The sequence below is a fragment of the Trichosurus vulpecula genome, chromosome 8, assembly GCF_011100635.1.
Source record: "Trichosurus vulpecula isolate mTriVul1 chromosome 8, mTriVul1.pri, whole genome shotgun sequence".
NCBI lineage: Eukaryota > Metazoa > Chordata > Mammalia > Diprotodontia > Phalangeridae > Trichosurus > Trichosurus vulpecula.
Genome location: NC_050580.1, coordinates 37,448,112 through 37,468,523, shown reverse-complemented (window position 1 = coordinate 37,468,523; position 20,412 = coordinate 37,448,112). Strand labels below are relative to the sequence as shown.

Genomic DNA, 20,412 nt, shown 5'->3' with positions numbered 1-20,412 from the left:
GGCTTTCTAGGTCCTTGGGTGCAGCCTTGTGGCTGAGTCCAAGCTTCACAGAACAAATCCTTTTATTAAGGGAACCTGTTCTGTTAAGTTTGGGTTCAAGCAAAGGGCCACACTTGAGGACTTAGAGGGCCACAGGTTCCCCACCTCTGAATTCTAACTGATGTTACCTAACATTTTATGGTTTGCAAAATTTACAGATATTACTTCATTTCATCTTATGACCAACCCTGTGAATTATACACTGCAGGAATTTGCAAGTCCTAGAGGATACTTAACAAATGCTTTCTCGTTCATGTCCACAACAGAACCCAAGCCCTCCTGTCTTTTAAACCAATTGCTAACTTACCTGATGCCTATGTACCAAAGCCTGCATTTCATCAAGCACTCAGTAAATAGCTACCAACCGATTTTTCTTCAAATTCAAATCACATTTTTTAGCTTCAAGTTTAACTTTGTAAAAATTTTTCTTTATTATTCACTTAAGGAGAGGGCACCTTGATAGAGGAGCCACCCAACACCACTCCTCCGTAGGTCATTTTCAACCTAATTCCTGAAGATTAAAATAATGCGAGGTCAGCTGGACTTTAACAAATAGAACTGCTAGGGAAGCAATTCTGAGACTAGTGCAAAGCGAAATGATCTCTCAGGTCTCCAGTAGTTGTAAGTCCGATGATCCTATGAAAGGGACATCTGCAAAGTAGCTAACCTCATTAGGACTGGTCCAGACAGCTGCTGTCATCTCACCAATAAACTTGGTATCCTTCTAAGCCAGACTCTCAAATCAAAGCTGCTTTCTAGAGCACTGCAGTATCCATAGCAACCTGAAGAGACCCAATTTAACTGTCCTTGCCCCTGCAACAAATATTTTAGTTATCCACAGTGTTTGCTTCAAAATGAAGAATATGTGATTGTCAGAAAATATGCCACTGCACAAGCTAAAGTAAAATGTTTAGAATTAACAGAAATAAAAGAGCCTTTGGCAGCAGGGACACTGTCATTAAGTGGATCCTACAGAGTGACAGGACAACTTTTACAAAGTCAACCAGGAAGGCGAATGTGGATTTTTGCTGGCACTTGAAGCAAAGCTTTTACATGGACACTAAACCAGCAGCCACCTATACCAGAGAGTACACAAAGTAAACTTTGTAAATCTGAAACACTACACAAGCACAAACTATTTTTAAATAAAAAAGATTTATTTCCAAGACTTGTAAAACAGCTCCTGAAAGATCAACTTTCCCAGAAAACCATAGATACACAATAATGCTTTTTTTCTACTGTTAGAATATGTATTAGAATCAAAATACGAAAACAGTAACACAAATCACCATTCTTCAACAATGTGGGCAAGATAAAAAGGCTTGAGGAACAAGCACTAAGAAGAAAGATGAGCACAAATGAATGAGTCATGAGCTATATATGCATTAAACCTTTGGCACTAGGAATCAGGGTGTTTTGTCACTTAGCATTCACGGGAATCATCAAAGTGCTTAGTGTCAAAGGAATGAAACCACCAGAATTCAAGCAGCTTTGTCAAATATACACTGAAACATCCTATATACAGCATATCACTCTCTGGATCCGCTCTTGCACACGCTGGCAGCACCTCTGAAAGGGAAGGAAGGGCTGAAGCACCCCACTTTCTATTTCAAACAAAACAAACTATTTAAACATCAGTCCTGTTTTACATAAACACAACTTTAAAGTACAATATCTGTGCAAGAGAGAGACTAATAGAACACATAGATAGGTTAACAGAGACCGAAAGAGAACAAAAAGCAACTGACTCCTTAGACGGCTTTCCGATGATATTCAGGAGGGGCAACCTCATAGTCACTGGCACTAAATAGCGCTGAAGAATTCTTCGCCAAGTATCTAAACAAAGAAAAGAACTTGTGGTTAAAAAGAGACACTTGGGTTCTTGATCTGCTCTGAGAAACAAGTAGAGCCTGCTACTCCCAGCCCTATTCCCCCTACTGCCTGTAATATTCATATGTATTATACATTATTTATTCCCTTTAAAGATTCCCTTAAACAAAGCCTTGTTCAAAAAATCCTTAACATACAGATCTCAATTTAACCATCAAAGATTATAACCCTGAAAAGATACTCTTTGTTCATTTTCTCCTATGTGTCTCTTCCTGTTCCATTCAGTATTTTTCTAACTATTCTCACCCTCATTTACTTTTGTGGAAGCACAATTCAGATAGCTTAGCTATTTAAAGACTCCCAAAAAATGGGTCTACAAACTGAATAAAAAACAGCCATCAGAAGGTATACAAGTGGAACTGGTTTCTGGCGTAAGACACGAAGTATCAAAAGTATCAAAAAAGACTATAGAGAGACTTCTAGAACGATAATATCTAAGGTGAATTCTTTCAATGCTTTAAAAGCAGTTTATCAAGTTATGTGCAAACACTTTAAAAATTAAGATCTGAAATAAGGATAGGAACTGGAGCTCTAATACACTAACTCACTAATACAGGGGACTCCCTCTAGCAACGCAGGTCAATACCTCTGCAATACCTAGTCACAGAGATAAGAACAGACTTCAAAGTTCCTAAAATCAAAGCTTAGAGGTGGAAGTGACCTTGTAGGAAAATCTGGTTCAACCCCAACATTTTGCAAATGAGGACAATTAGGTCAAGAAAGAAGGACTCCACCCAAGAACAGGCCAGTCAGTGGTACAGCCACATGAGCAGCCAGGTGTGCCTCCGTGCCACAGCAATCTTGGCATTACAGACCCATCCTTACTTCCTTCAATTACACTACTATACTTACTTTAAGAAATCATGCAAATAGTTCAACAATAAAGCCAAACTCTTCTCATCAAGGGGTGTATAGGCCAGCATTGCTCCAATTCTCACTATTTAAAACAAAAGAACAGAATTTTAACATCGATGTCCTCTCTGCTAAGTCTCCATTAGAGCCACAGTCTAAAACTACACAGTAACATCCTATTATATTTGAAAACAAAGCTCAAGCTGTTCAGGCTTAACTACATCAAATCCATAAGGTCTGGATTTAGAAAATCCAACACCTCTGACTTTTACAGGCTATGACTGTTAACACTTTAGAGATCTAAAACAGAATGCTATCATGCATTTTAGACAATCGTTTCACATTTATCATTAAGTCTCAGTCAAATAAACAAGCATCACAGTGCCTATTATGGGCCAGGCAGTGGGAACACAAATACAAGTGGCCAGAAGTGTCTGAGAGGCCTGGGAACAATGATCACATACCAAATAACCGCAGCAGGTGCGGTGCTCCATAGACCTGCGACATTGGTGCATCAGGGTGATCGGCGAGGATCTCAGCATACTGTGGCCTCTCGAATTTGTAGAGCAGCTGGGTGCCCAACATGACATTGAAGTATTCTTTGATCCCTGCTACCACTTCATTCACGGCATACTCCCTGCAAACAAAAGCCACCCTGAGCATGAGACCAGCATCATGACAGGAACCAAATGTGAGAAATAGAGCTTCCGGTGCAGGTTAGGCCCAGTCAAACAGTGCCTCACTCAAATGATTACCCAAGTTTATCTTTCATTTCTCTATATCATGTCTTCCTAACTAGACCGCAAAAGCATTACTAGTGGATTACCAGTGCATGCCCTGGCCCGCCCCAAGGAGGGGCTGCCCTCCGTTGTTTCATCAGATTAACAGAACCGAAGGGGAACATCTCAAAATAACTTGGAACCTCCTTTCCAGGATCTAGGTTGGTGAGAATTGTCTTTACCTATTTGAGATTTACTTAGCATTTCCATTTTGCAACATTAAAACCAACAATGATGAATTCATTTTATAGTTCTTTCATCAAGATAAGGTGGCATCAGATATTACAGCACAAAAGGTGCACCTTAAGATTGTTAGGTTTCCACGAATGACTTCACTTTCTTCTGAACTTAAAGACATATTCAAAGCTAATGAAATAAAAACAAAGTTCAGTGAAGCCTAAGATCAACTAGCACAGATAGTTTTTCCAACAGTGCTATCCGATTGTCTGCCATATACTAAGGCTGGTGATCAAAGGAAATAACATGAAAAGCACTTCTCAAAACTAGATCCCTGGTAACTATTCAAGTTGTTCTTATCATTGGTACTGCTATTACTAAGGCTGAGGCCATAGGCTGAATTAGCCACAGCCTTTGTTCCATGGCCAGTTAAACCACTAACCTCATCCCACAACAAGCTGAAGCCAGGGGTGAAGTCTGTGCTCATGGAACAAGATTATAGCTAAGCCATGTGAAACCCACTACTGCCAATTAAGTAAACTGAGTGATACCAATAAAATTCAGTAGCAAGCAAATTAATCTGGGCAAATACTGAACAAAAGATAGGATAGCTACTTGGAGATGTTTTTCTAGAGAGTTCATGAAAGTCTGGCTAGCTAGCTTGTACCAGCTGTACAGCCTAAAGTTTCAATTCCCAATTCCATTTATTTCCAATTTCTATACGTCTCTGAATCTGACTCTAGTTTGGATAGCGACTACAGAACATACCAGAAAGTAATTTTATATGGTTGGGTGGGCTAGATAGTTATATGAAATGTTTTTACAGTATTGCCCTTTTGCGGTTAAGTTCATTACTGGAACAGGTATTAGGAAAGAATGGGAGCAGAGGAGCTCATTAAAAAAGAAGGGTCCAGCTCAGTTTCAAATGTAGAACATACTAAGTGGCTAGTCTCTGATGATGTATATTTTTAAGCTAAGTACAAACTCCAGGTGATCCATATAAATTAGAAATAGAAGCCATAAAGCTGTATTTATTGAATAAAAAGTATATCTAGCACTTCTAAAAGGAGCTTTTTGGTTAAAGTCATTTTAATCCCTTAAGAAAACAGAACATGCTTACTTGTTATCTGTGTTTCCACGTGATTTCTTGTAACTCGCATAATCTTCTAGAATTGAGTCCACATTCTTCTTGGCAGGAAGATAAAAAAGCTACAAAAACCAAAATGTAGTTCAATACCAGCAGTCTTACTCATTTAAAAAAAAAAATAACAGTGGCTTTAAGGCATTAAAACTCAAATGAAGGTCATTACAAGACAGGAATAGTAAAGCTTTTAAAAATGTTCATAATCTGTTGACCAAGTCTGTGTAGACTACAGTGGCAAAGATGATGATACCCTGGGGCCTATTCTGGCCCTCAGTTTTAACACAAAGAATAGGGTAACTACATCCTAGCCCTAATATATGGAAGATTTCTATTTTGGACCAACAAACAACTAAACTACATAAATCTACTAAGATTTTTTTCTCATAACCTCTATATCAAACTCTGCTGGACAATTATAAGACAATAACACTATTCTCTTATACTCCTGAAAGCAATGGACTGAGTGAGGTAAAAAAGGTTCCTTCAAAACAAAGACGTGCTTTATTTTTACAGGAAAAACAGTAACTCTTAAAAGATTTAAGTTTCCTAAAATACAATTATAAAAAAGGGGAATCAAAAGAATTACTGCCCTGAACATTGTTACATTGCTGGTGGAGTTATGAACTGATCCAGCCATTTTGGAGAGCAATTTGGAACTATGCCCAAAGGGCTATAGAAATGTTCATACCCTTTGACCCAGCAATACCACTTCTAGGGTTGTATCCCAAAGAGATCACACAAGTGGGAAAAGGACCCATATATACAAAAGTACATCTTTTTGTGGTAGTTAAGAATTGGAAATCAAAGGGATGCCCATCAATTGGGGAACAGCTGAACAAGCTATGGTATATGAAGGTGATGGAATACTATTGTGCCATAAAAAATGGGGATGATGCAGACTTCATAACAACCTGGAGAAACCTTCACGACATAATGCTGAGTGAGCGGAGCAGAGCCAGGAGAACATTATACACAACCACAGATATAAGGATTCTGTGATGACTAACACTGACAGACTTTGCTCTTCTCAGCAACACAACATGCAGAGACAGCTCCAAAGGACTCACGATGCAGAATGCTATCTACATCCAGAGAAAGAACTATGAAGTATGAATGCCGATCGAGGCACACTTCATGCTCGCCTTTTTCTCCCCCCCCCTTTTTTTTCCTCTCTTCTGTATTTGTTGTTGGGTTGTGGTTTTGGGGTCTTTTTTTGGTTCTGTTTCTTCTTTCTCATGATTTATTCCATTGGTCATAATTCTTCTCCACAACTTGACTTGTGTGTAAATTAATTCAATGCGAAGTTACATGGGATTCCATACCGTCTTGGGGAGGGAAGGGGGGAAGGAGGGAAGAAAATCTGGAACTCAAAATTATGTAGAACCATGTGTTGCAAACTAAAAATAAAAATTAAAATTAAAAATTAAAAAAATAAAGAATCACTGCCTTGCCACTAAACAAAACAAAACTGTGTACCAAGTTACAATAATCAAAAATAAATCATTTACTAGTTTTTTGGTATTCAAAACTTTGCTTAATCTGAATTCTCTACAAGCATCCCTTTCTCTACAAGCATTCCTGCCATTTTAAAGTGCTCTTCAACAATGTGTTTTTATCACAAATAGAATAGAATTCCATCACAGATGACTTTTAACATTCCTTTTATTAACACGCTGCAACAGCTGGACCCGAAGTGTGGCAACATGAATAGGGGGCCAGGCCTGAAGTCAGGGGTCCAGTCCTGCCTCTGACACAAACCTACCATGAAAACCTGGGGAAGTCAATTAGCCTCAGGGCCCCCGCAAGGACTCTTTAAGATACAGACAAGTTGCTGAACTGCACTGGTTCACTCAGTTGGGTTGGGAGGAGCTCCACACAACAGTGAAATCACAGGGAGGGGCCACCTTCCACATCTATCCTGTGGGCTACATGAGTCATTTCTCCCTCAATCATTAACTGAAGACAGCATGAGTTTGACAGGTTGTAAGCCTACTAAGTAGATGTTACTCCTCACCCAACATCAGTATTAAAGGACTGATTCAGCACATGAAACTATGACACGTCAACTCAACATCTCCAACATACTCTGAAAGATACTGTCTCATCCATGTGCCCTGGGCTGTTTACCTGTTGTCCTCCCCTCGTCTGGTGCCCTGCCCATATTCTTTTTTAATTTGGCTGGTACCCTTTACTCCAATTCTTCCAGGTGCTTTACTTGTTTCTGCTACAGCCCATTCACATCAACTATGTGCCTCCACTTCTCTTTGTGGAGACACTCACTTTTAGTTCATTGGAGATTGCTGCATTCTGTGACTATCAAACAATACCCAGAGAATTTCACTGTTAAAAAGATGAATCTTTGTTTCTAGGGGAAGTCTGAGGTCATTAAAAAAAGTTCTGGAATTTCCTGCAAACAATCTGGCCTGCTGGCTTCCTCCTGATTAATACACTGATCCATTTCTACCGCCTGTCCGTGATATTTATACTGATGGATAAGCTTGCCAAGTTCTCACATGAACTGCATGTCCTAACTTGCACCACAGACAAGCTCCATCTACTCAACTTTCCTTGTGTGACTGGTTAAGCCAGGGATTTTATTTTTAGGGGTTCCAGGTCTCTTCCAGGAGGCTCTGCAATGTTCAGGGGCTTGACAGAACCATCACACCATTCACAAAGAGAAGCCCTCTTCAATTTGGGATTCTACTGGATTTCCTCTCTGAGAGTGACAAGCACCTCTGGTGAGTGTAGAAGACTTCCTGTATTATTTCTCACCTGATCTTTATGATCAGAGGGTCATAAAACAAAGTTCACTGTGCTGCTTTAAGGAATTTAAGAATTTTTATGTATAGATGTTACAAGTAATCTTTTAAGGCAGAATTTTACTCTACCAAATCAGAAGTCTATTTTCTTATGACCAACAATAAGCAGAAAAGGACTGTGTATTCTGTACCTCTTTCATTCAGTTACATGATTGTAAAGATGCAGACTATTGTGGAATAGTATTTGTGAAGGCCTGCCTGTTCCCCATTACTGCCCTCACTGAGGAAACCCTCAGTAGATGTGAATAGATAATTCTCAGAAATTCTGGGGTGACTGCCAAGTAAGCACACAGGTCAGCAGATGGGGGGTTTCTTAGGATTTTACCAGGCCTCTGGTATCTTTCTCTTCATCCATACACCATGCGACTCTATGCTTTGAAGTTGTCACCACTGTGCTATTTCCAGGACAAGTCTCCTTTCTGTACATTTGGTCTCATCCAGACCTTCTGCCCATTTCTGTTCTCAGGACCATTTCTACCTCCCCTCAAAACCCATCCAAGACTGAGGTTCTACTGTCACAGGACCATAGATTTACAGCTGGAAGGGCCACTAAAGACCCCTCACTTTATAGGTGAAGACCCGGAGGCCCAAAGAGGCTAAGGACCTTGCTAGGTCTCCCTGACACCAAGTCCAATGCCTATCTATCCACCCCACCAAACTGTCCTGGATGGTTTAAAAAAAAAGTGATAAAAATGTTTGCAGATCTTTCCCGTTTTCATCTACATGTTTCCTCCCTTGCATTTTCACCCTTAAGTGTCTTTGTGATGATTTTGCTTAGTTGGGTCACTTAATAAGCATTCTTTAAACTGGTTTTGTACTCTAGTGCTCCTGCTTTAGGAAGTGATACTGCTCATCACCCATCTTCCTCTAAATTTTACAAATGAACTTACTTTCTAAATGAATGCTACTGCTTAATAAGAGCAGGCCTATCACTAAATGAACATAGTGTCTTCTGATTTACCAAATTTTATATGAAATTCAGTAACTGTATGTGTCTGTCACACACACACACACACACACACACACACACACACACACACACGCCTATCCTTCAATCCAAGGTAACTAAAGTCACATAGTTCTACAGCCTGAGGGAGGGAGGGGAGGAGGAAGAGTGACCAAAGTGGATAAGAAAGGGCTAATTTACATAAACCAAACTTCCATATGCAATTATTATAATCTGCATCTGTCCTTTAATATAAAGGAACAAATCAAAAAGTTATGTATCTTAGGGAAAGGGAGAAAGGAAAGGAAAGGAAAAGAGAAAGGCAAATCAATCCACTGGATTTCTCTACACAGTGTTAAATGATCACTAGTTTGACCTTAGTCTTCCATGGAACTGACTGATTTTTTCAAAACTAATCAACTAGTTTATGGTTTGTTTTTTTTTTTCCATAGAAGATTGGTAAAGGAAACAACCATTAATGCCTGGCTTCCTGTCGATGAAATATAAATGTAAATAAAGCACTCTGCAAACTTTGAAGGTCTATAAAGTGAGCTGTTATTATGTTATTACTACTCTACCACAGGATGGGGTCACACTACAGTAACTATGATGGAGAAAGTGACAAATCCAACGAAAGTAAGAAAGTCAAATTTGTTCACACGTACCCAATACTTTTAGGAGTTGCACCTACTTGGAGAGTTCACAGATAATTTGCTCTTGGAAGGCCAGCTGAGCCAGCTAGGAACCAGATTAAATTTGACACTTTGTCCCTTTTTAGATGGCTAAGACAGGGAGTTTGGCATACTTGTCCTCACAAAGATGAGGGTAAACAGCCAAGGAAGGACGAGTTGGTTAAACGGAATAGACTTATGGCCCTACAATTCCCTGATCCCTACTGCCACCTCTTTCAGGTAGGGTAGGATCTTGCCTTTTGGACAGAACCTCACTTGAATAGAAATGAGCTTTAGCTCTGGGTCTTCTCTTCCAGACCACCATACAGGCTTGGGCAAAACAAATGGTGAAGTGTCAGAACAAGCCTGGGGTAGTCCCAGCAGCTATCCTAATAAATACAGCTATCCACAAAAAAGGGGGCAATGGGGATAAGAAGAGGTGGTTTGTCTTTCAGTCACATTCAACTCTTCATGACCCCATCTGGGGTTTTCTCAGCAGAGATACTGGGGTGGTTTGCCATTTCCTTCTCCAGTTCATTTTAGAGATGAGGAAATTGAGACAAACAGGGTGAAGTGACTTGCCCAGGGTCACACAGCTAGTAAGTGTCTGAAGCCAAATTTGAACTCAGGTCTTCCTGACTCTAGGTCCTGTGCTCTACCCATTGTGACACCTGGCTGCCCCAAGGGAAGAGGAACAGCCACTACTTTAGTGGCAAGAGAGAGATAACGCTTTTTCTGTCAGGAAAAAACATGGAGCAGACAGACAAAACGACTAATAATCAGCCTATTGGGGGTATCCATAAGAATATCCAGGACCAGAGCAGTGAAAATCTTTTGCCACACTTAAATTTATAACACTTCCTAAAAATCCTAGTTAACTTGGAGGATTTTTTTTGACAAGTTCCTGCAGAGTCAAGATTCCCCAAAAATCAGGCCTCACAGGAACTACAAGTCATATGACTGAGCCACTGGGATATGGAGAAAGGGGCACAGCGACACATCACATTACTTCACATAAGGGGCTGCCAGATATGTATGCAGGCACATATTGCATCAGGGACCTTAATGGACCATCAGCGGTTGTCTTGTTTTGTTCGGGGGGAAAGGGGCAGGGCACAAGACCACCAAGGAAAAGAGCTCTCTTGCTCAGGTGAAGGTGGGTAGAAGAACCTGTCTGGGTCTCAATTGTTGGCTAACCAGGAGGAGGATGGATATTACAAAGGGGTCTAACTGCAAGAGAGCTTGTGGTAGCATGTATGTTAGCTGTTGAAAGCAGAGCTTTCAAAATGGTAGCCACTGGAGTTGCATGAAACAGCAATATTCAACAACATGGTCCCAGAGCTGGGATGTGTCAAAGTTATCTCCTCTCTGGTAATGGAGTTAAGGGAGGCTAAAGTGCCTCATTATATAGCACCTGCTGATTCCAAATAGGTGATAAAGAGCTGAATAAAGTTGTTCAGCCGGTTGTTGCAGCCATGTCTTGAAGTTACTGACCTCACCAATACCATTTCCTCTATCCTCACAGCCGAGACCGGTCAAGGGTAGTTTGTTTTTACCTTGAAAGGAGTTCAATACACTATTACCAACCTTGCTCAGTTATTTGAGCCCCCTTAATACTGCCAAGGTTTGGTGGGCAGAGAATTGAAAGAGGTTCCACTTCCTAAAGGGGCAGTCTCCCCTAATTCAATAACCTAAAGCTGACTGGCCCAGATGAGATCTTGGTAAGACATTATGGCATCATAAAAATGATGAAATGAGGAGGCCCATGGCAAATACAATAAGCCTTCACCCACAGCTAGCTAAGTTTTGTGGACCTTTCTTTCATTTATTTTTTGTTATAAGGGATGACTCTGGTTTGGGAAAAGGAAAGGATGTATTTAGAAACTAAGGTTATGTAAAAACAAAAAGATACTTAAAAAAAACAAATTATGACATGAGTGTCATTAATGTAGTCATCATTAAAGTTAGTGAAGGATTAGGAATTCTTCTGGAACACAGTAGCTATGTAATCCCAAAATCCTAAATGCTCTAGGCCAGTGGCACGCAACACCAATAGTATCAGTGTATGTATGTAAGGATCCCTGTCCACCACATACCAACTGAGAAAACCACACATTAACATTCTCAGTTCTACTGCTTTTTATTTATTTGGTTAAATATTTCCCAATTAAATTTTAATCTGGTTTAGCCTACACACAAGAGTGGTCCCATATGTCTTACACCTCTACTTAAGGCAATTCTCTAATCTTATAAATTGTGAAGAAGATGCCATAAGGTGGTAGAGTAAGTCTGCTCACCCTGCAATTGCCCAAACCGGGAGAAAATCACAGGTCCAGTTCCTATTCCCTGTCCCTAATTACTTTTTTACTACATCTGATATACAGATGGCTTAAGTACCAATGAAGTCTAAAAGAAAGTCAAGTTTTCTTAAGTCAACCGTGTACTAAATAAAGAACCAAGTGTATAAAAGGAAAAATCAAAAGAAGAGTCCATCTGCTGGCACAAAATAAACCATTCATTTATTTATGCTCTTCATAAATGCTGTATGTTAATTTTATCATTACTTACAAACAAATAGCACCGGATCACCTATAAGAGGTTAACTCTAAAGGGCCAAGTGCCAACAAAATGGCTAAATGTAAATTCTATAGTTAGGTGGTCTTCATAGGCTATTCTCACTACCACCCTCTTACATAATTTTTAGAAGTCAATACTGGACAGGAAAGCCAAAAAAAAAACTACATAAATGTTTTTTCACAGAATGACAGACTTGCTAATACCTAAATACACCTTTCTTATTTATATTCATGACAGCGACAATTGCCACTAACCTATTTTGAGACAAGCACAAATAATTAATATTCCTAGTAAAGGATGAATTCTCTTAACAGAAAAAGTACCTGTTTTTGTCTGGTAATCAAATCCCAATCATCAACAAGCCAAGGTTTCAGCTCTTCAGGAATCTTTACTTTAACTTCAACTCTGTTCATAAATGTTTCTTCCTGATTAACAAACAAACAATAAAGAATATTTTCTTCATATAAAAAAAAAAAGACCTAAAACACGATTTTTCTAGCACCTAAAAACGATCGAGTTATACAATATATTTAAATACTTGAATGGTAGTATCACTTCAAAAATTTCAAATGAAACTAAGGAGCCCAGCTACTTTGAGAAAAAACTTTATTCCTAATCAGAGTGGGGAAAAAACCTTTTCAGGTAAAACTTGTAACTTAGATCCTTAAATCTTAGAATTATTTTAAATATAGATCTGAAGTTTCATGTTTATTGGTGACATTTCAATCACTAAGAAATATATATACACCCTTAAATACTAACTACAATATGAATCCTAGTTAAGACTGGAGTAATTGCCTACAGACAGCAATTTCTAGCCTATATCACTACTTACAATTTACAATTTTAATTCAAACATGGAAACTGTATTAGTATCATTATCAAGTTCACAATACGTGGTTTACCAAAAACAATAAAATATATGTATATATCTATATTTAGCAGACAGTATTAGACACTTCAAAATAATTTCAAAATATTAATTACAAAAGAACTATGTAAACTAACATTTATAAATACACACAATAAGATGAAGTATTTCACAATGTTTTTCATGATACAGAATTACTGGCCAGGTTAAATATGATCCATTTACTCAGCTAGAACAAAAGGTCTGTCAGGTTATCTATTTGTGCATAGCTGAGCTATCAAATGTCTTGAAAGCAAAGCAAAAAGATGTAGGTACAGCCACTTCACAAAAAAAGTAAAAAAGTAGTCAGCCAAATACACATAGGTATCATATCTCAGCTACAGAGTTTCTGGCAAGGAGTTAGCTTGGTGAATGAATTTCCATTTTAAAATAGAAGCAAAAGTGGTTTTAAGCTTTAAGAAATTCAACTTGACATCAGACAACTAGCTACAATGGCCATTTATGAATTAAAAGCACAATGAGGTACTCGATTTTCAAATACTAACTACATAATGAATCTATGATAATACTTTGATGCTGTCAAAAAAAAAACTTTTTGGACTTTTAGAATTCTGCATCCTAGATGCACACCATAGAGAAACATGGATGTATATTTGTATGTAATTTAAAATCAATGGGGGAAAAAAAAAAACCATACACTTTCAACTGTTGGATCCACTCGGGCCCTTTTTTTCCGTGGTGGTTGAGGTGTCTCGCTGGTACTACTACCCTCTCCAATTCCAGGAGCTAAAAGGAAAAAATAAAGAATATAAAATGATTTTAACAAACATTCTGCTAATAAAACACTTACCACTTTAAACAAAATGTCATTCAATTAACAGATTTTTTCAATTTTCCAACCCATTTTATGTTATGTCCATAGCAGTTACTCAAAGTCAAGCTAAAAAACGGTAATGTATCTCTTCTACTACTCAACTAACACAAGCAAAATGTAATGATCTTAGCATCTTGTATTTATATGTTTACCTTCCTGGGACTCATTAAATCTCTTAGACAAAGATCATTAACTCCATTTAACAGATATGAAATCCAAAAAATCCAGATTATTGATTTATAATTAAGGCCCATTTTCTCTAATAACCATTTTCAGCAGCTTCAACAAGCACTTCTTAATAACTGTGCTAGGTGAAAAGGAAGAGCTGTTTTAAATATTTCCCTATCCTCAAATTTGAGGAGAAAAGAGAATAAATTAGAAAGATGAATTAAAGAGACTGCTACAATAATGGTGGCTGGATGTAATACAGTAGTATCTTAAATTTGCAGCAGTAGGACTAGAAAGCAAGGCATGAGTGGGACATGTTGGGGGATAACACTTGGATAACCGATTATAGACAGAGCAGAAGAGAAGAAAAAGACAAAGACAGTACTAAGGTTTCAAACATGTTGACTGGTTAAGTGGTTGAAAGAAGATAAAACAGACTTTTGGCAGAAAGAAGTTATTCCATTTGGGACACGTGAAATTTGTCATCTGGTTGGTGTAAATGGTAGGTGGAAATAACCTATAGTGAGCTTGGGATGCAAATCTGAAGCCCCAGAGAGAAGTTATGGCTAGACATACTGATCTGGGAGTCATCTGCATGGAAATCAAAGCTATGGCAGTTATGTTATCAAAGCAGAGTAAGCATACACACAAGAAAAGCAGGTGAAGGACAAGCATTGGAGAATGTCAGCATTAAGGACTAGCCTCTTTCCCAATTACAGTCAACCAGTGAAAGTGACAGAAAAGTTGTAGCTATGTTTTGGTTTCCAAACTTTCTTCCAAAGAAATACTTTTTCTAATACGTTGATTTGTATTCTTCATAGTTGAAATGAGTTGGAGGAAGGACAAGAGCAATATACTTTGCAATAAGGTCAAGGAAAAGAAACTAAGATAAGCTCTCTCGCTTAAACAACGAACCAGGCAAATTAAATTAAGAAGTAGCACATAAAATTATGAGTTTCCAAGTCTTAAGCTAGTGGAGTTCTATGAACACCCTGTTCAAAACTTGGCGCATTATAATGAAATGACCTTTATCAAAATGTTTAAAAGATACCTTTCAAACAAAATTATTTCCTGTCATATGTAAAATGTGCCGTATTCACAATGAACACTGTTACTCCGTTACAATAACTTAATGACAAATTCAACTGAAACAACGAATTTAAATTTTAGGTTTCTAATAAAATGAAAATAAAGTCTTAAGGAAGAAAATTAATGTCCTTACTTTTCTGTTTGTTCTTTTTGGTTTTCCTGGAGGGTGGGGAGGAGAAGAGAGCAGAAGAGAAGAAACAAGAAATTAATTTAAGTAAAATGTTATTTCCTAATTTAAAGAAAAACGTCATTCCCTTCACTTTACTCAATCTTGATGGTCAGTTAGTGCAGCAATGACAATACCAGCAAAGGAAACAGGAATATAAGGATGTTCTCCTGTTCAGACCCAAAGAGCTACATGAACAGCTGGATGAATTCACATCATCTCCCAAAGGGTGAGCAAGAAGAAATCCAAGGAGGCTGCCATAAAAACACTTAGCTTTTCTTCCATGGGAGTCACTGTTTAACATGAATATTTCAAGATTCAATCATTAAAACCAGTTGTATTATTTGTCCCATCTAAAACAGAGGAAAGCAACTATCACAATAACCTTTTCCATGGAAAACAGGCTGGTTTCACAATGACATAAGTGATGCTTTAATGCTTTTACATATAACTTTATTTCTAATTCTAAATTAAAAGCTCTTAACATTAGGTGGCAAAAACGAGATTTTGGGTCATGTTAATGCGAGCAGCTGCATCAAGGGTTTTGTCTTGTCCATTTCTCACTGCACTCCTCTGAGCCAAATTTCTTTTGGGTTCAATGGCTCTGTAGGAGACAAGTCCCTGGACACCAACCTCACAGTGCACAATTTCATGGAGCCCCAGTTTAGACACAACATACCACCAATCTACTTTTTTCCCTTTGTTTAACCTACAGTCTTCCATTTATACTGCACCAAAAGCAGAATGGGCACTTGATGAGTACCGGACTTAAGAGTCTGACACCTAGCAGCTGGGTAACATTTAACCTGAGTCTCAGTTTCTTCATCTGTAAAATGAAGATAAATGTGTAGTACACTGCCCTCACAGGGCTGTTGTAAGGATTGGATGAAATTACATACATAAAGCACTTTTTGTGATCCTTACAACATTACATAAATGTTATTTATCATCAAATGGGAAAGACTATCTGTCTATAGAACCCCCATGTAAATTACCTCTGGTATTAACCAAAACCTCCTCCAACGCTTCATCACAGCCAAGAAAGGACCCTGGCTTCTCAAAGGCTCCATGAGGGGTGAGGTTCTATCCACCCCAGAAAGGCTGAGAGAATATGGCTCTGTCACCATAAAACGAGCTTAACAGCTACATGCAAAAAAGAATCCATGCCAGAAAAGTCCATGTCTTCTGAAGGCCAATACCTACTAAGGGACAGCAAAAGCATGGGATCTGCCTATCCTGTTTTGTAGGTGATGGGGGTACCAAAGGAGGGACTGGCAAGAAGAATAAATCCTGGGTCCCTGAATATTCTGAAGTATTGAAATATTAAGAAAAAGACCCATATATCAGGATATCCAAAGAAGTTAAAATGGACTTATCTTCTATTAGTTTTCATCAAAATAGAACAAGGCAGAAGAGTTCTTACCCTTTTTTGTGTCATGGACCTTTCTTAATAGTCCACTTAAAGCCTAAGAATCTCTTCTCTGCATGTTTTTAAAAGCATTAAATAAAATACACAGGATGGCAACAGAAATCAATTACAACAAAACAGTTATCAAAATATTTTTTAAAAACAAGTTCCTAGACTGCAAGTTAAGAAACTCTGACACAGAAAATGTTCAATTAACAAATGTTAACTGTGGTTAGAGAAAATATAACAGTAATTTGATTAGCATTACAATTCAAATTTACTTGTCCCAAGTGCCTCTTTGTACAGTTTCAAAGATAACTGTTATTAAATAGGGTCTTTAAAGAATGAAAAAAATTTTTTCTTTTAGGAACTTAGCTCCTACAGTGGGAAGAGACTTCAAAAGTCATTCATATCAAGCCCACAGTAATTGCACCCAAGTGATTTGTGGAATGACCTATTTATAATGAATGTTCAAGTCTTGTGACGGGCCAGAAAATGGACTTTTTTTTTATTACTGCATAAAAGAAGTCTTTGAAACCCAAATTTCAAATATAAAATTCTTTCATTCATAAGCATATATATATATAAAATATATACTATATATATATATACACATATACATACACACATACATATTTTTTTTCCACTTACATAATCAGCAGGCACACAGTGGAAAGAACACTAAATTTGGAATTCTAAGACTTGGGCTTGATTCCCAGTTCTGTCATGTGTTAGCAGGGCAAGTCACTTAACCTAAGTCTCCATTCCCTCTTCTGTAAAAGGAGGGGAATGCTGCTCATTCTCTCTGCCCTCATGTGGGTGGGGGCTATGAGAAGCAAACAACTTAATGTACCCTGTGATTATCAAGTGTTCTAGGTTGGCAGGCTATTACTGTAATTTAAACTTAAAATTTAGTAAATTTATTCTATCAAAGCTCAAGTTTTTTCATGTGTTAAAATAAGGGTGTTGGAGTACACTGTAAGGTCTCTTCCCACTCTAATATTCTGAGTCGGTTACCTGGCACAGATCAAAAATTAACTTCTTCAGTCTTTTTTCCCCAAGGTATATGAAAAGAAGGGGCAGTCTCACAGAGAAGCTCTATCCAGTGGAGACCAATTACCTTATTCCCACTCATAAAAATCACAAAGGTACAGCTGAGAGATCACCTGCTAGTTCTAGAGATCAAGGACCTCCAAATTATCCATAATCTTGCTTCATCCAGTCATTTACAAGCTTAGTCATACCAACCATACACAGTGAGCAAGTGTCATATACCTTTATTCCAACAGCAATGAGTGCATGGTAATTTCTGGGCATAGGCAAGAGATTCCACAAATCAGTTACTTTCGTAATTACTCAATGCCTCCCGGTCACTGTTTCTATTTTAAATTCTCTATTCCACTAAAGAAATTATAGAGTGGGGATACAACAAATGTTAATCCAGATGGTGCCACACATGTTGGCTCAGACTCACTAAGAAGGAAATGATTACTAGATAGTAAGCATTTAGGACACGATGTAGATATTTTAGACGGGGTACTAGATTCAGGAGTCTAGAGAAGCGTGGGCACCAATCCCACCTCTGATACTGACTAGCGGTATGACCTTTAAGCCTCAATTTCCTCATCTGTAAATAAAACCTGTGGTCACTATCTTATAAGGCTTTTGCTGTTGTGAAGAACTAATAAGACAGTGAATATAAAGCATTTTGTAAATCTTAAAACACTCTGTCAGCTATTAGTCTTACTAATGGGCAGAGTATTTTATGAGACAATGTAAAAAACTGGAAAGCAGTGTGGCCCAGAGGAACACTGGGTTCTGAGCCTGAGGACTGTTCATATCACAAACTTAACATGACCTGGGTGGCTCTGGGAGAGTCTCTTAGTCTCTCTAGCCCTTGGCTTTTTCATATGTAAAACAAAGGGACTGGGCCAGATGTCTGGTGCCCATGATACCCTTGGTTCTAAATCTATTGTGCTCTGATTATATGCATCTGTATTCAGGATCAGCTGATAAGATACCATGTTTTGCAGCCTGCAAAGAGAGAATCTAAACTCTTAACCACCAGTTGCAAATGTGAGCCTAACAATCCTGTCAAATCACCCCTGCTACAAGGACATCCTAGCCTAGTCAAACTTCATGAATTCAGAAGGACCTGAAAAGAAAACAAATGTACTCTGAATCACTGATTATGGATCACTATCTTCACGAATAGTCCAGTTAATCCATGGGTAAAAGGAGGGGAAGATAGTTTTAAATTATTCAAATTTAAATAAAAATGTGAGATTCTTCTACATAACGTACATAATAAACATGTAATCCTGTTTCCTAATGGAAAAGTTTATTACTTAACTCCCCTTTGTCTGTTTCCTCCTTTCTATACAAACCTCTAAAAACATCAAGCATTAAAAGGCTACCAGTATGAGAAATAACATGCGTTTCATTATGCTAACCAGAGAATCCATTCCACATCCTAGGCTTTTAAGAGATTTTTTTGTTGGTTTGTTAAGCTACAAAAAGGAAGTCTTCAATTCTTCCCATAAAAAAATCTATAGAAATGCTCTGATTTCAGCAAAACTGAAATGTATTGTTATAAAGTATGAAAGATTTCCAAATATAGAAAGTTTGTATTCCTCCCAATCATCAAACAAATCCCGAAGCCCTCCAAAGTTCTTGCAATTTACCATACGGTTTTCACATAGCATTTTCAACTTGAAAAAGTATCCACGGCTACTTTTTTCAAATTACCAAATGCTTAAGTAGGGATCCCAAAATTTAATTCAAGGTATCCTAAACACAAACACACCCAAGCCTTCAGCCAGAACACCTGATTCCTGGTATTTCCTCAGCACTCTTTCAGGGTCAAGCTACAATGGCCCCTGGGGGATACTCTTTTCCCCATTCCTTTAACTGAGGCATCTACCAGAGTAGAAAGGCAGGATAGGTACCATCTGTGTCTCAAAAGATCACAAGAAAGTACCAGGGATCATATATTCAAGCTACCATGAGTTCTTAAGTCAGACAACTCAAGAGATATAACCACCAAAACTATACCCTTTTGTCTCTATACCTACCTGTTTCATCCCTATATTACATCCCCTGTCTTTAAAAAACCTTTACATCATATATCTCAAGACTCCCACCTACAGCACCATGGAAAAATCTTGTGATCTTGGGTAAGTAACAACCTCTCTGGGCCTCAGTTTCCTCACATGTAAGATGAGAAGCTTGGACTAGAAGATCTCTAGTGTCCCTGCAAACTCTAAAATATTATGATTGTTTAAAAAAGGAAAACAGAAAAAAGTTAATGATGACAGGTGAATGAACACAATGAAGAGAGAGTTAGTTGGAAAATGTGCTTTCACAAATATAAAGAACAGGAATAACTAGTAAAGTATGAAAGCTGTTGAGATAATTCAGTAGGATACTTGAGGCCAGATTAGGTGGCAAGGATAAGAAAAGAGAATTCAATAAACAAAGTTGGACAGGCCATTATTGAAAAGTGAACCAGATAGAAAGGAAGTAAGGCACCAAGAAAACACACAGGCAAAAATTATGTAGTTCTTACAGCAGGCCAGGTATTGAAGACACAAATTATAACGAAAAACTATAGATATCAGGCTCATAAGTACACCACCTAAAGACATTTTAAAATGTTTTACAAAGTATTCATAAAATTAATGTAATAAGACAATTATTAAGTGTCCCATGTCCCTTACAGTTTATATAACTATTCATTTGGGAAGTAAAAAACTCTTATAAACACCTTACTATACTGAGCAGACTGAAAATGTTTAAGTTTCTTATTTTTAAGAACAAACAGTCTATAACGTAAAACAATGCTATATTAGAGGGCAAAACTAGCCATGAAAAGCAATTTGTATAACGTAAAACAATGCTATATTAGAGGGCAAAACTAGCCATGAAAAGCAATTTGTAAAC

At 37.9% G+C, this 20,412-nt stretch overlaps 1 protein-coding gene across 4 annotated transcripts in view; it reads right to left on the bottom strand.

Annotated features, from left to right (window-relative positions):
- Nucleotides 1-1,175: 1,175 nt before the first annotated feature.
- Nucleotides 1,176-20,412, bottom strand: part of MORF4L1 (mortality factor 4 like 1) — a 40,850-nt gene continuing 21,613 nt past the window's right edge. For all 4 annotated transcript variants that reach the window (XM_036735116.1, XM_036735115.1, XM_036735117.1 and 1 more), the window contains 7 exons: nt 15,030-15,055; nt 13,463-13,551; nt 12,218-12,319; nt 4,858-4,946; nt 3,246-3,418; nt 2,782-2,866; nt 1,176-1,875 (listed from right to left, as the gene is read on the bottom strand). In XM_036735116.1, the coding sequence (XP_036591011.1) occupies nt 1,791-1,875; nt 2,782-2,866; nt 3,246-3,418; nt 4,858-4,946; nt 12,218-12,319; nt 13,463-13,551; nt 15,030-15,055 (649 nt within the window). In that variant the 3' untranslated portion in view covers nt 1,176-1,790. The remainder of the gene's footprint in view (nt 1,876-2,781; nt 2,867-3,245; nt 3,419-4,857; nt 4,947-12,217; nt 12,320-13,462; nt 13,552-15,029; nt 15,056-20,412) is intronic.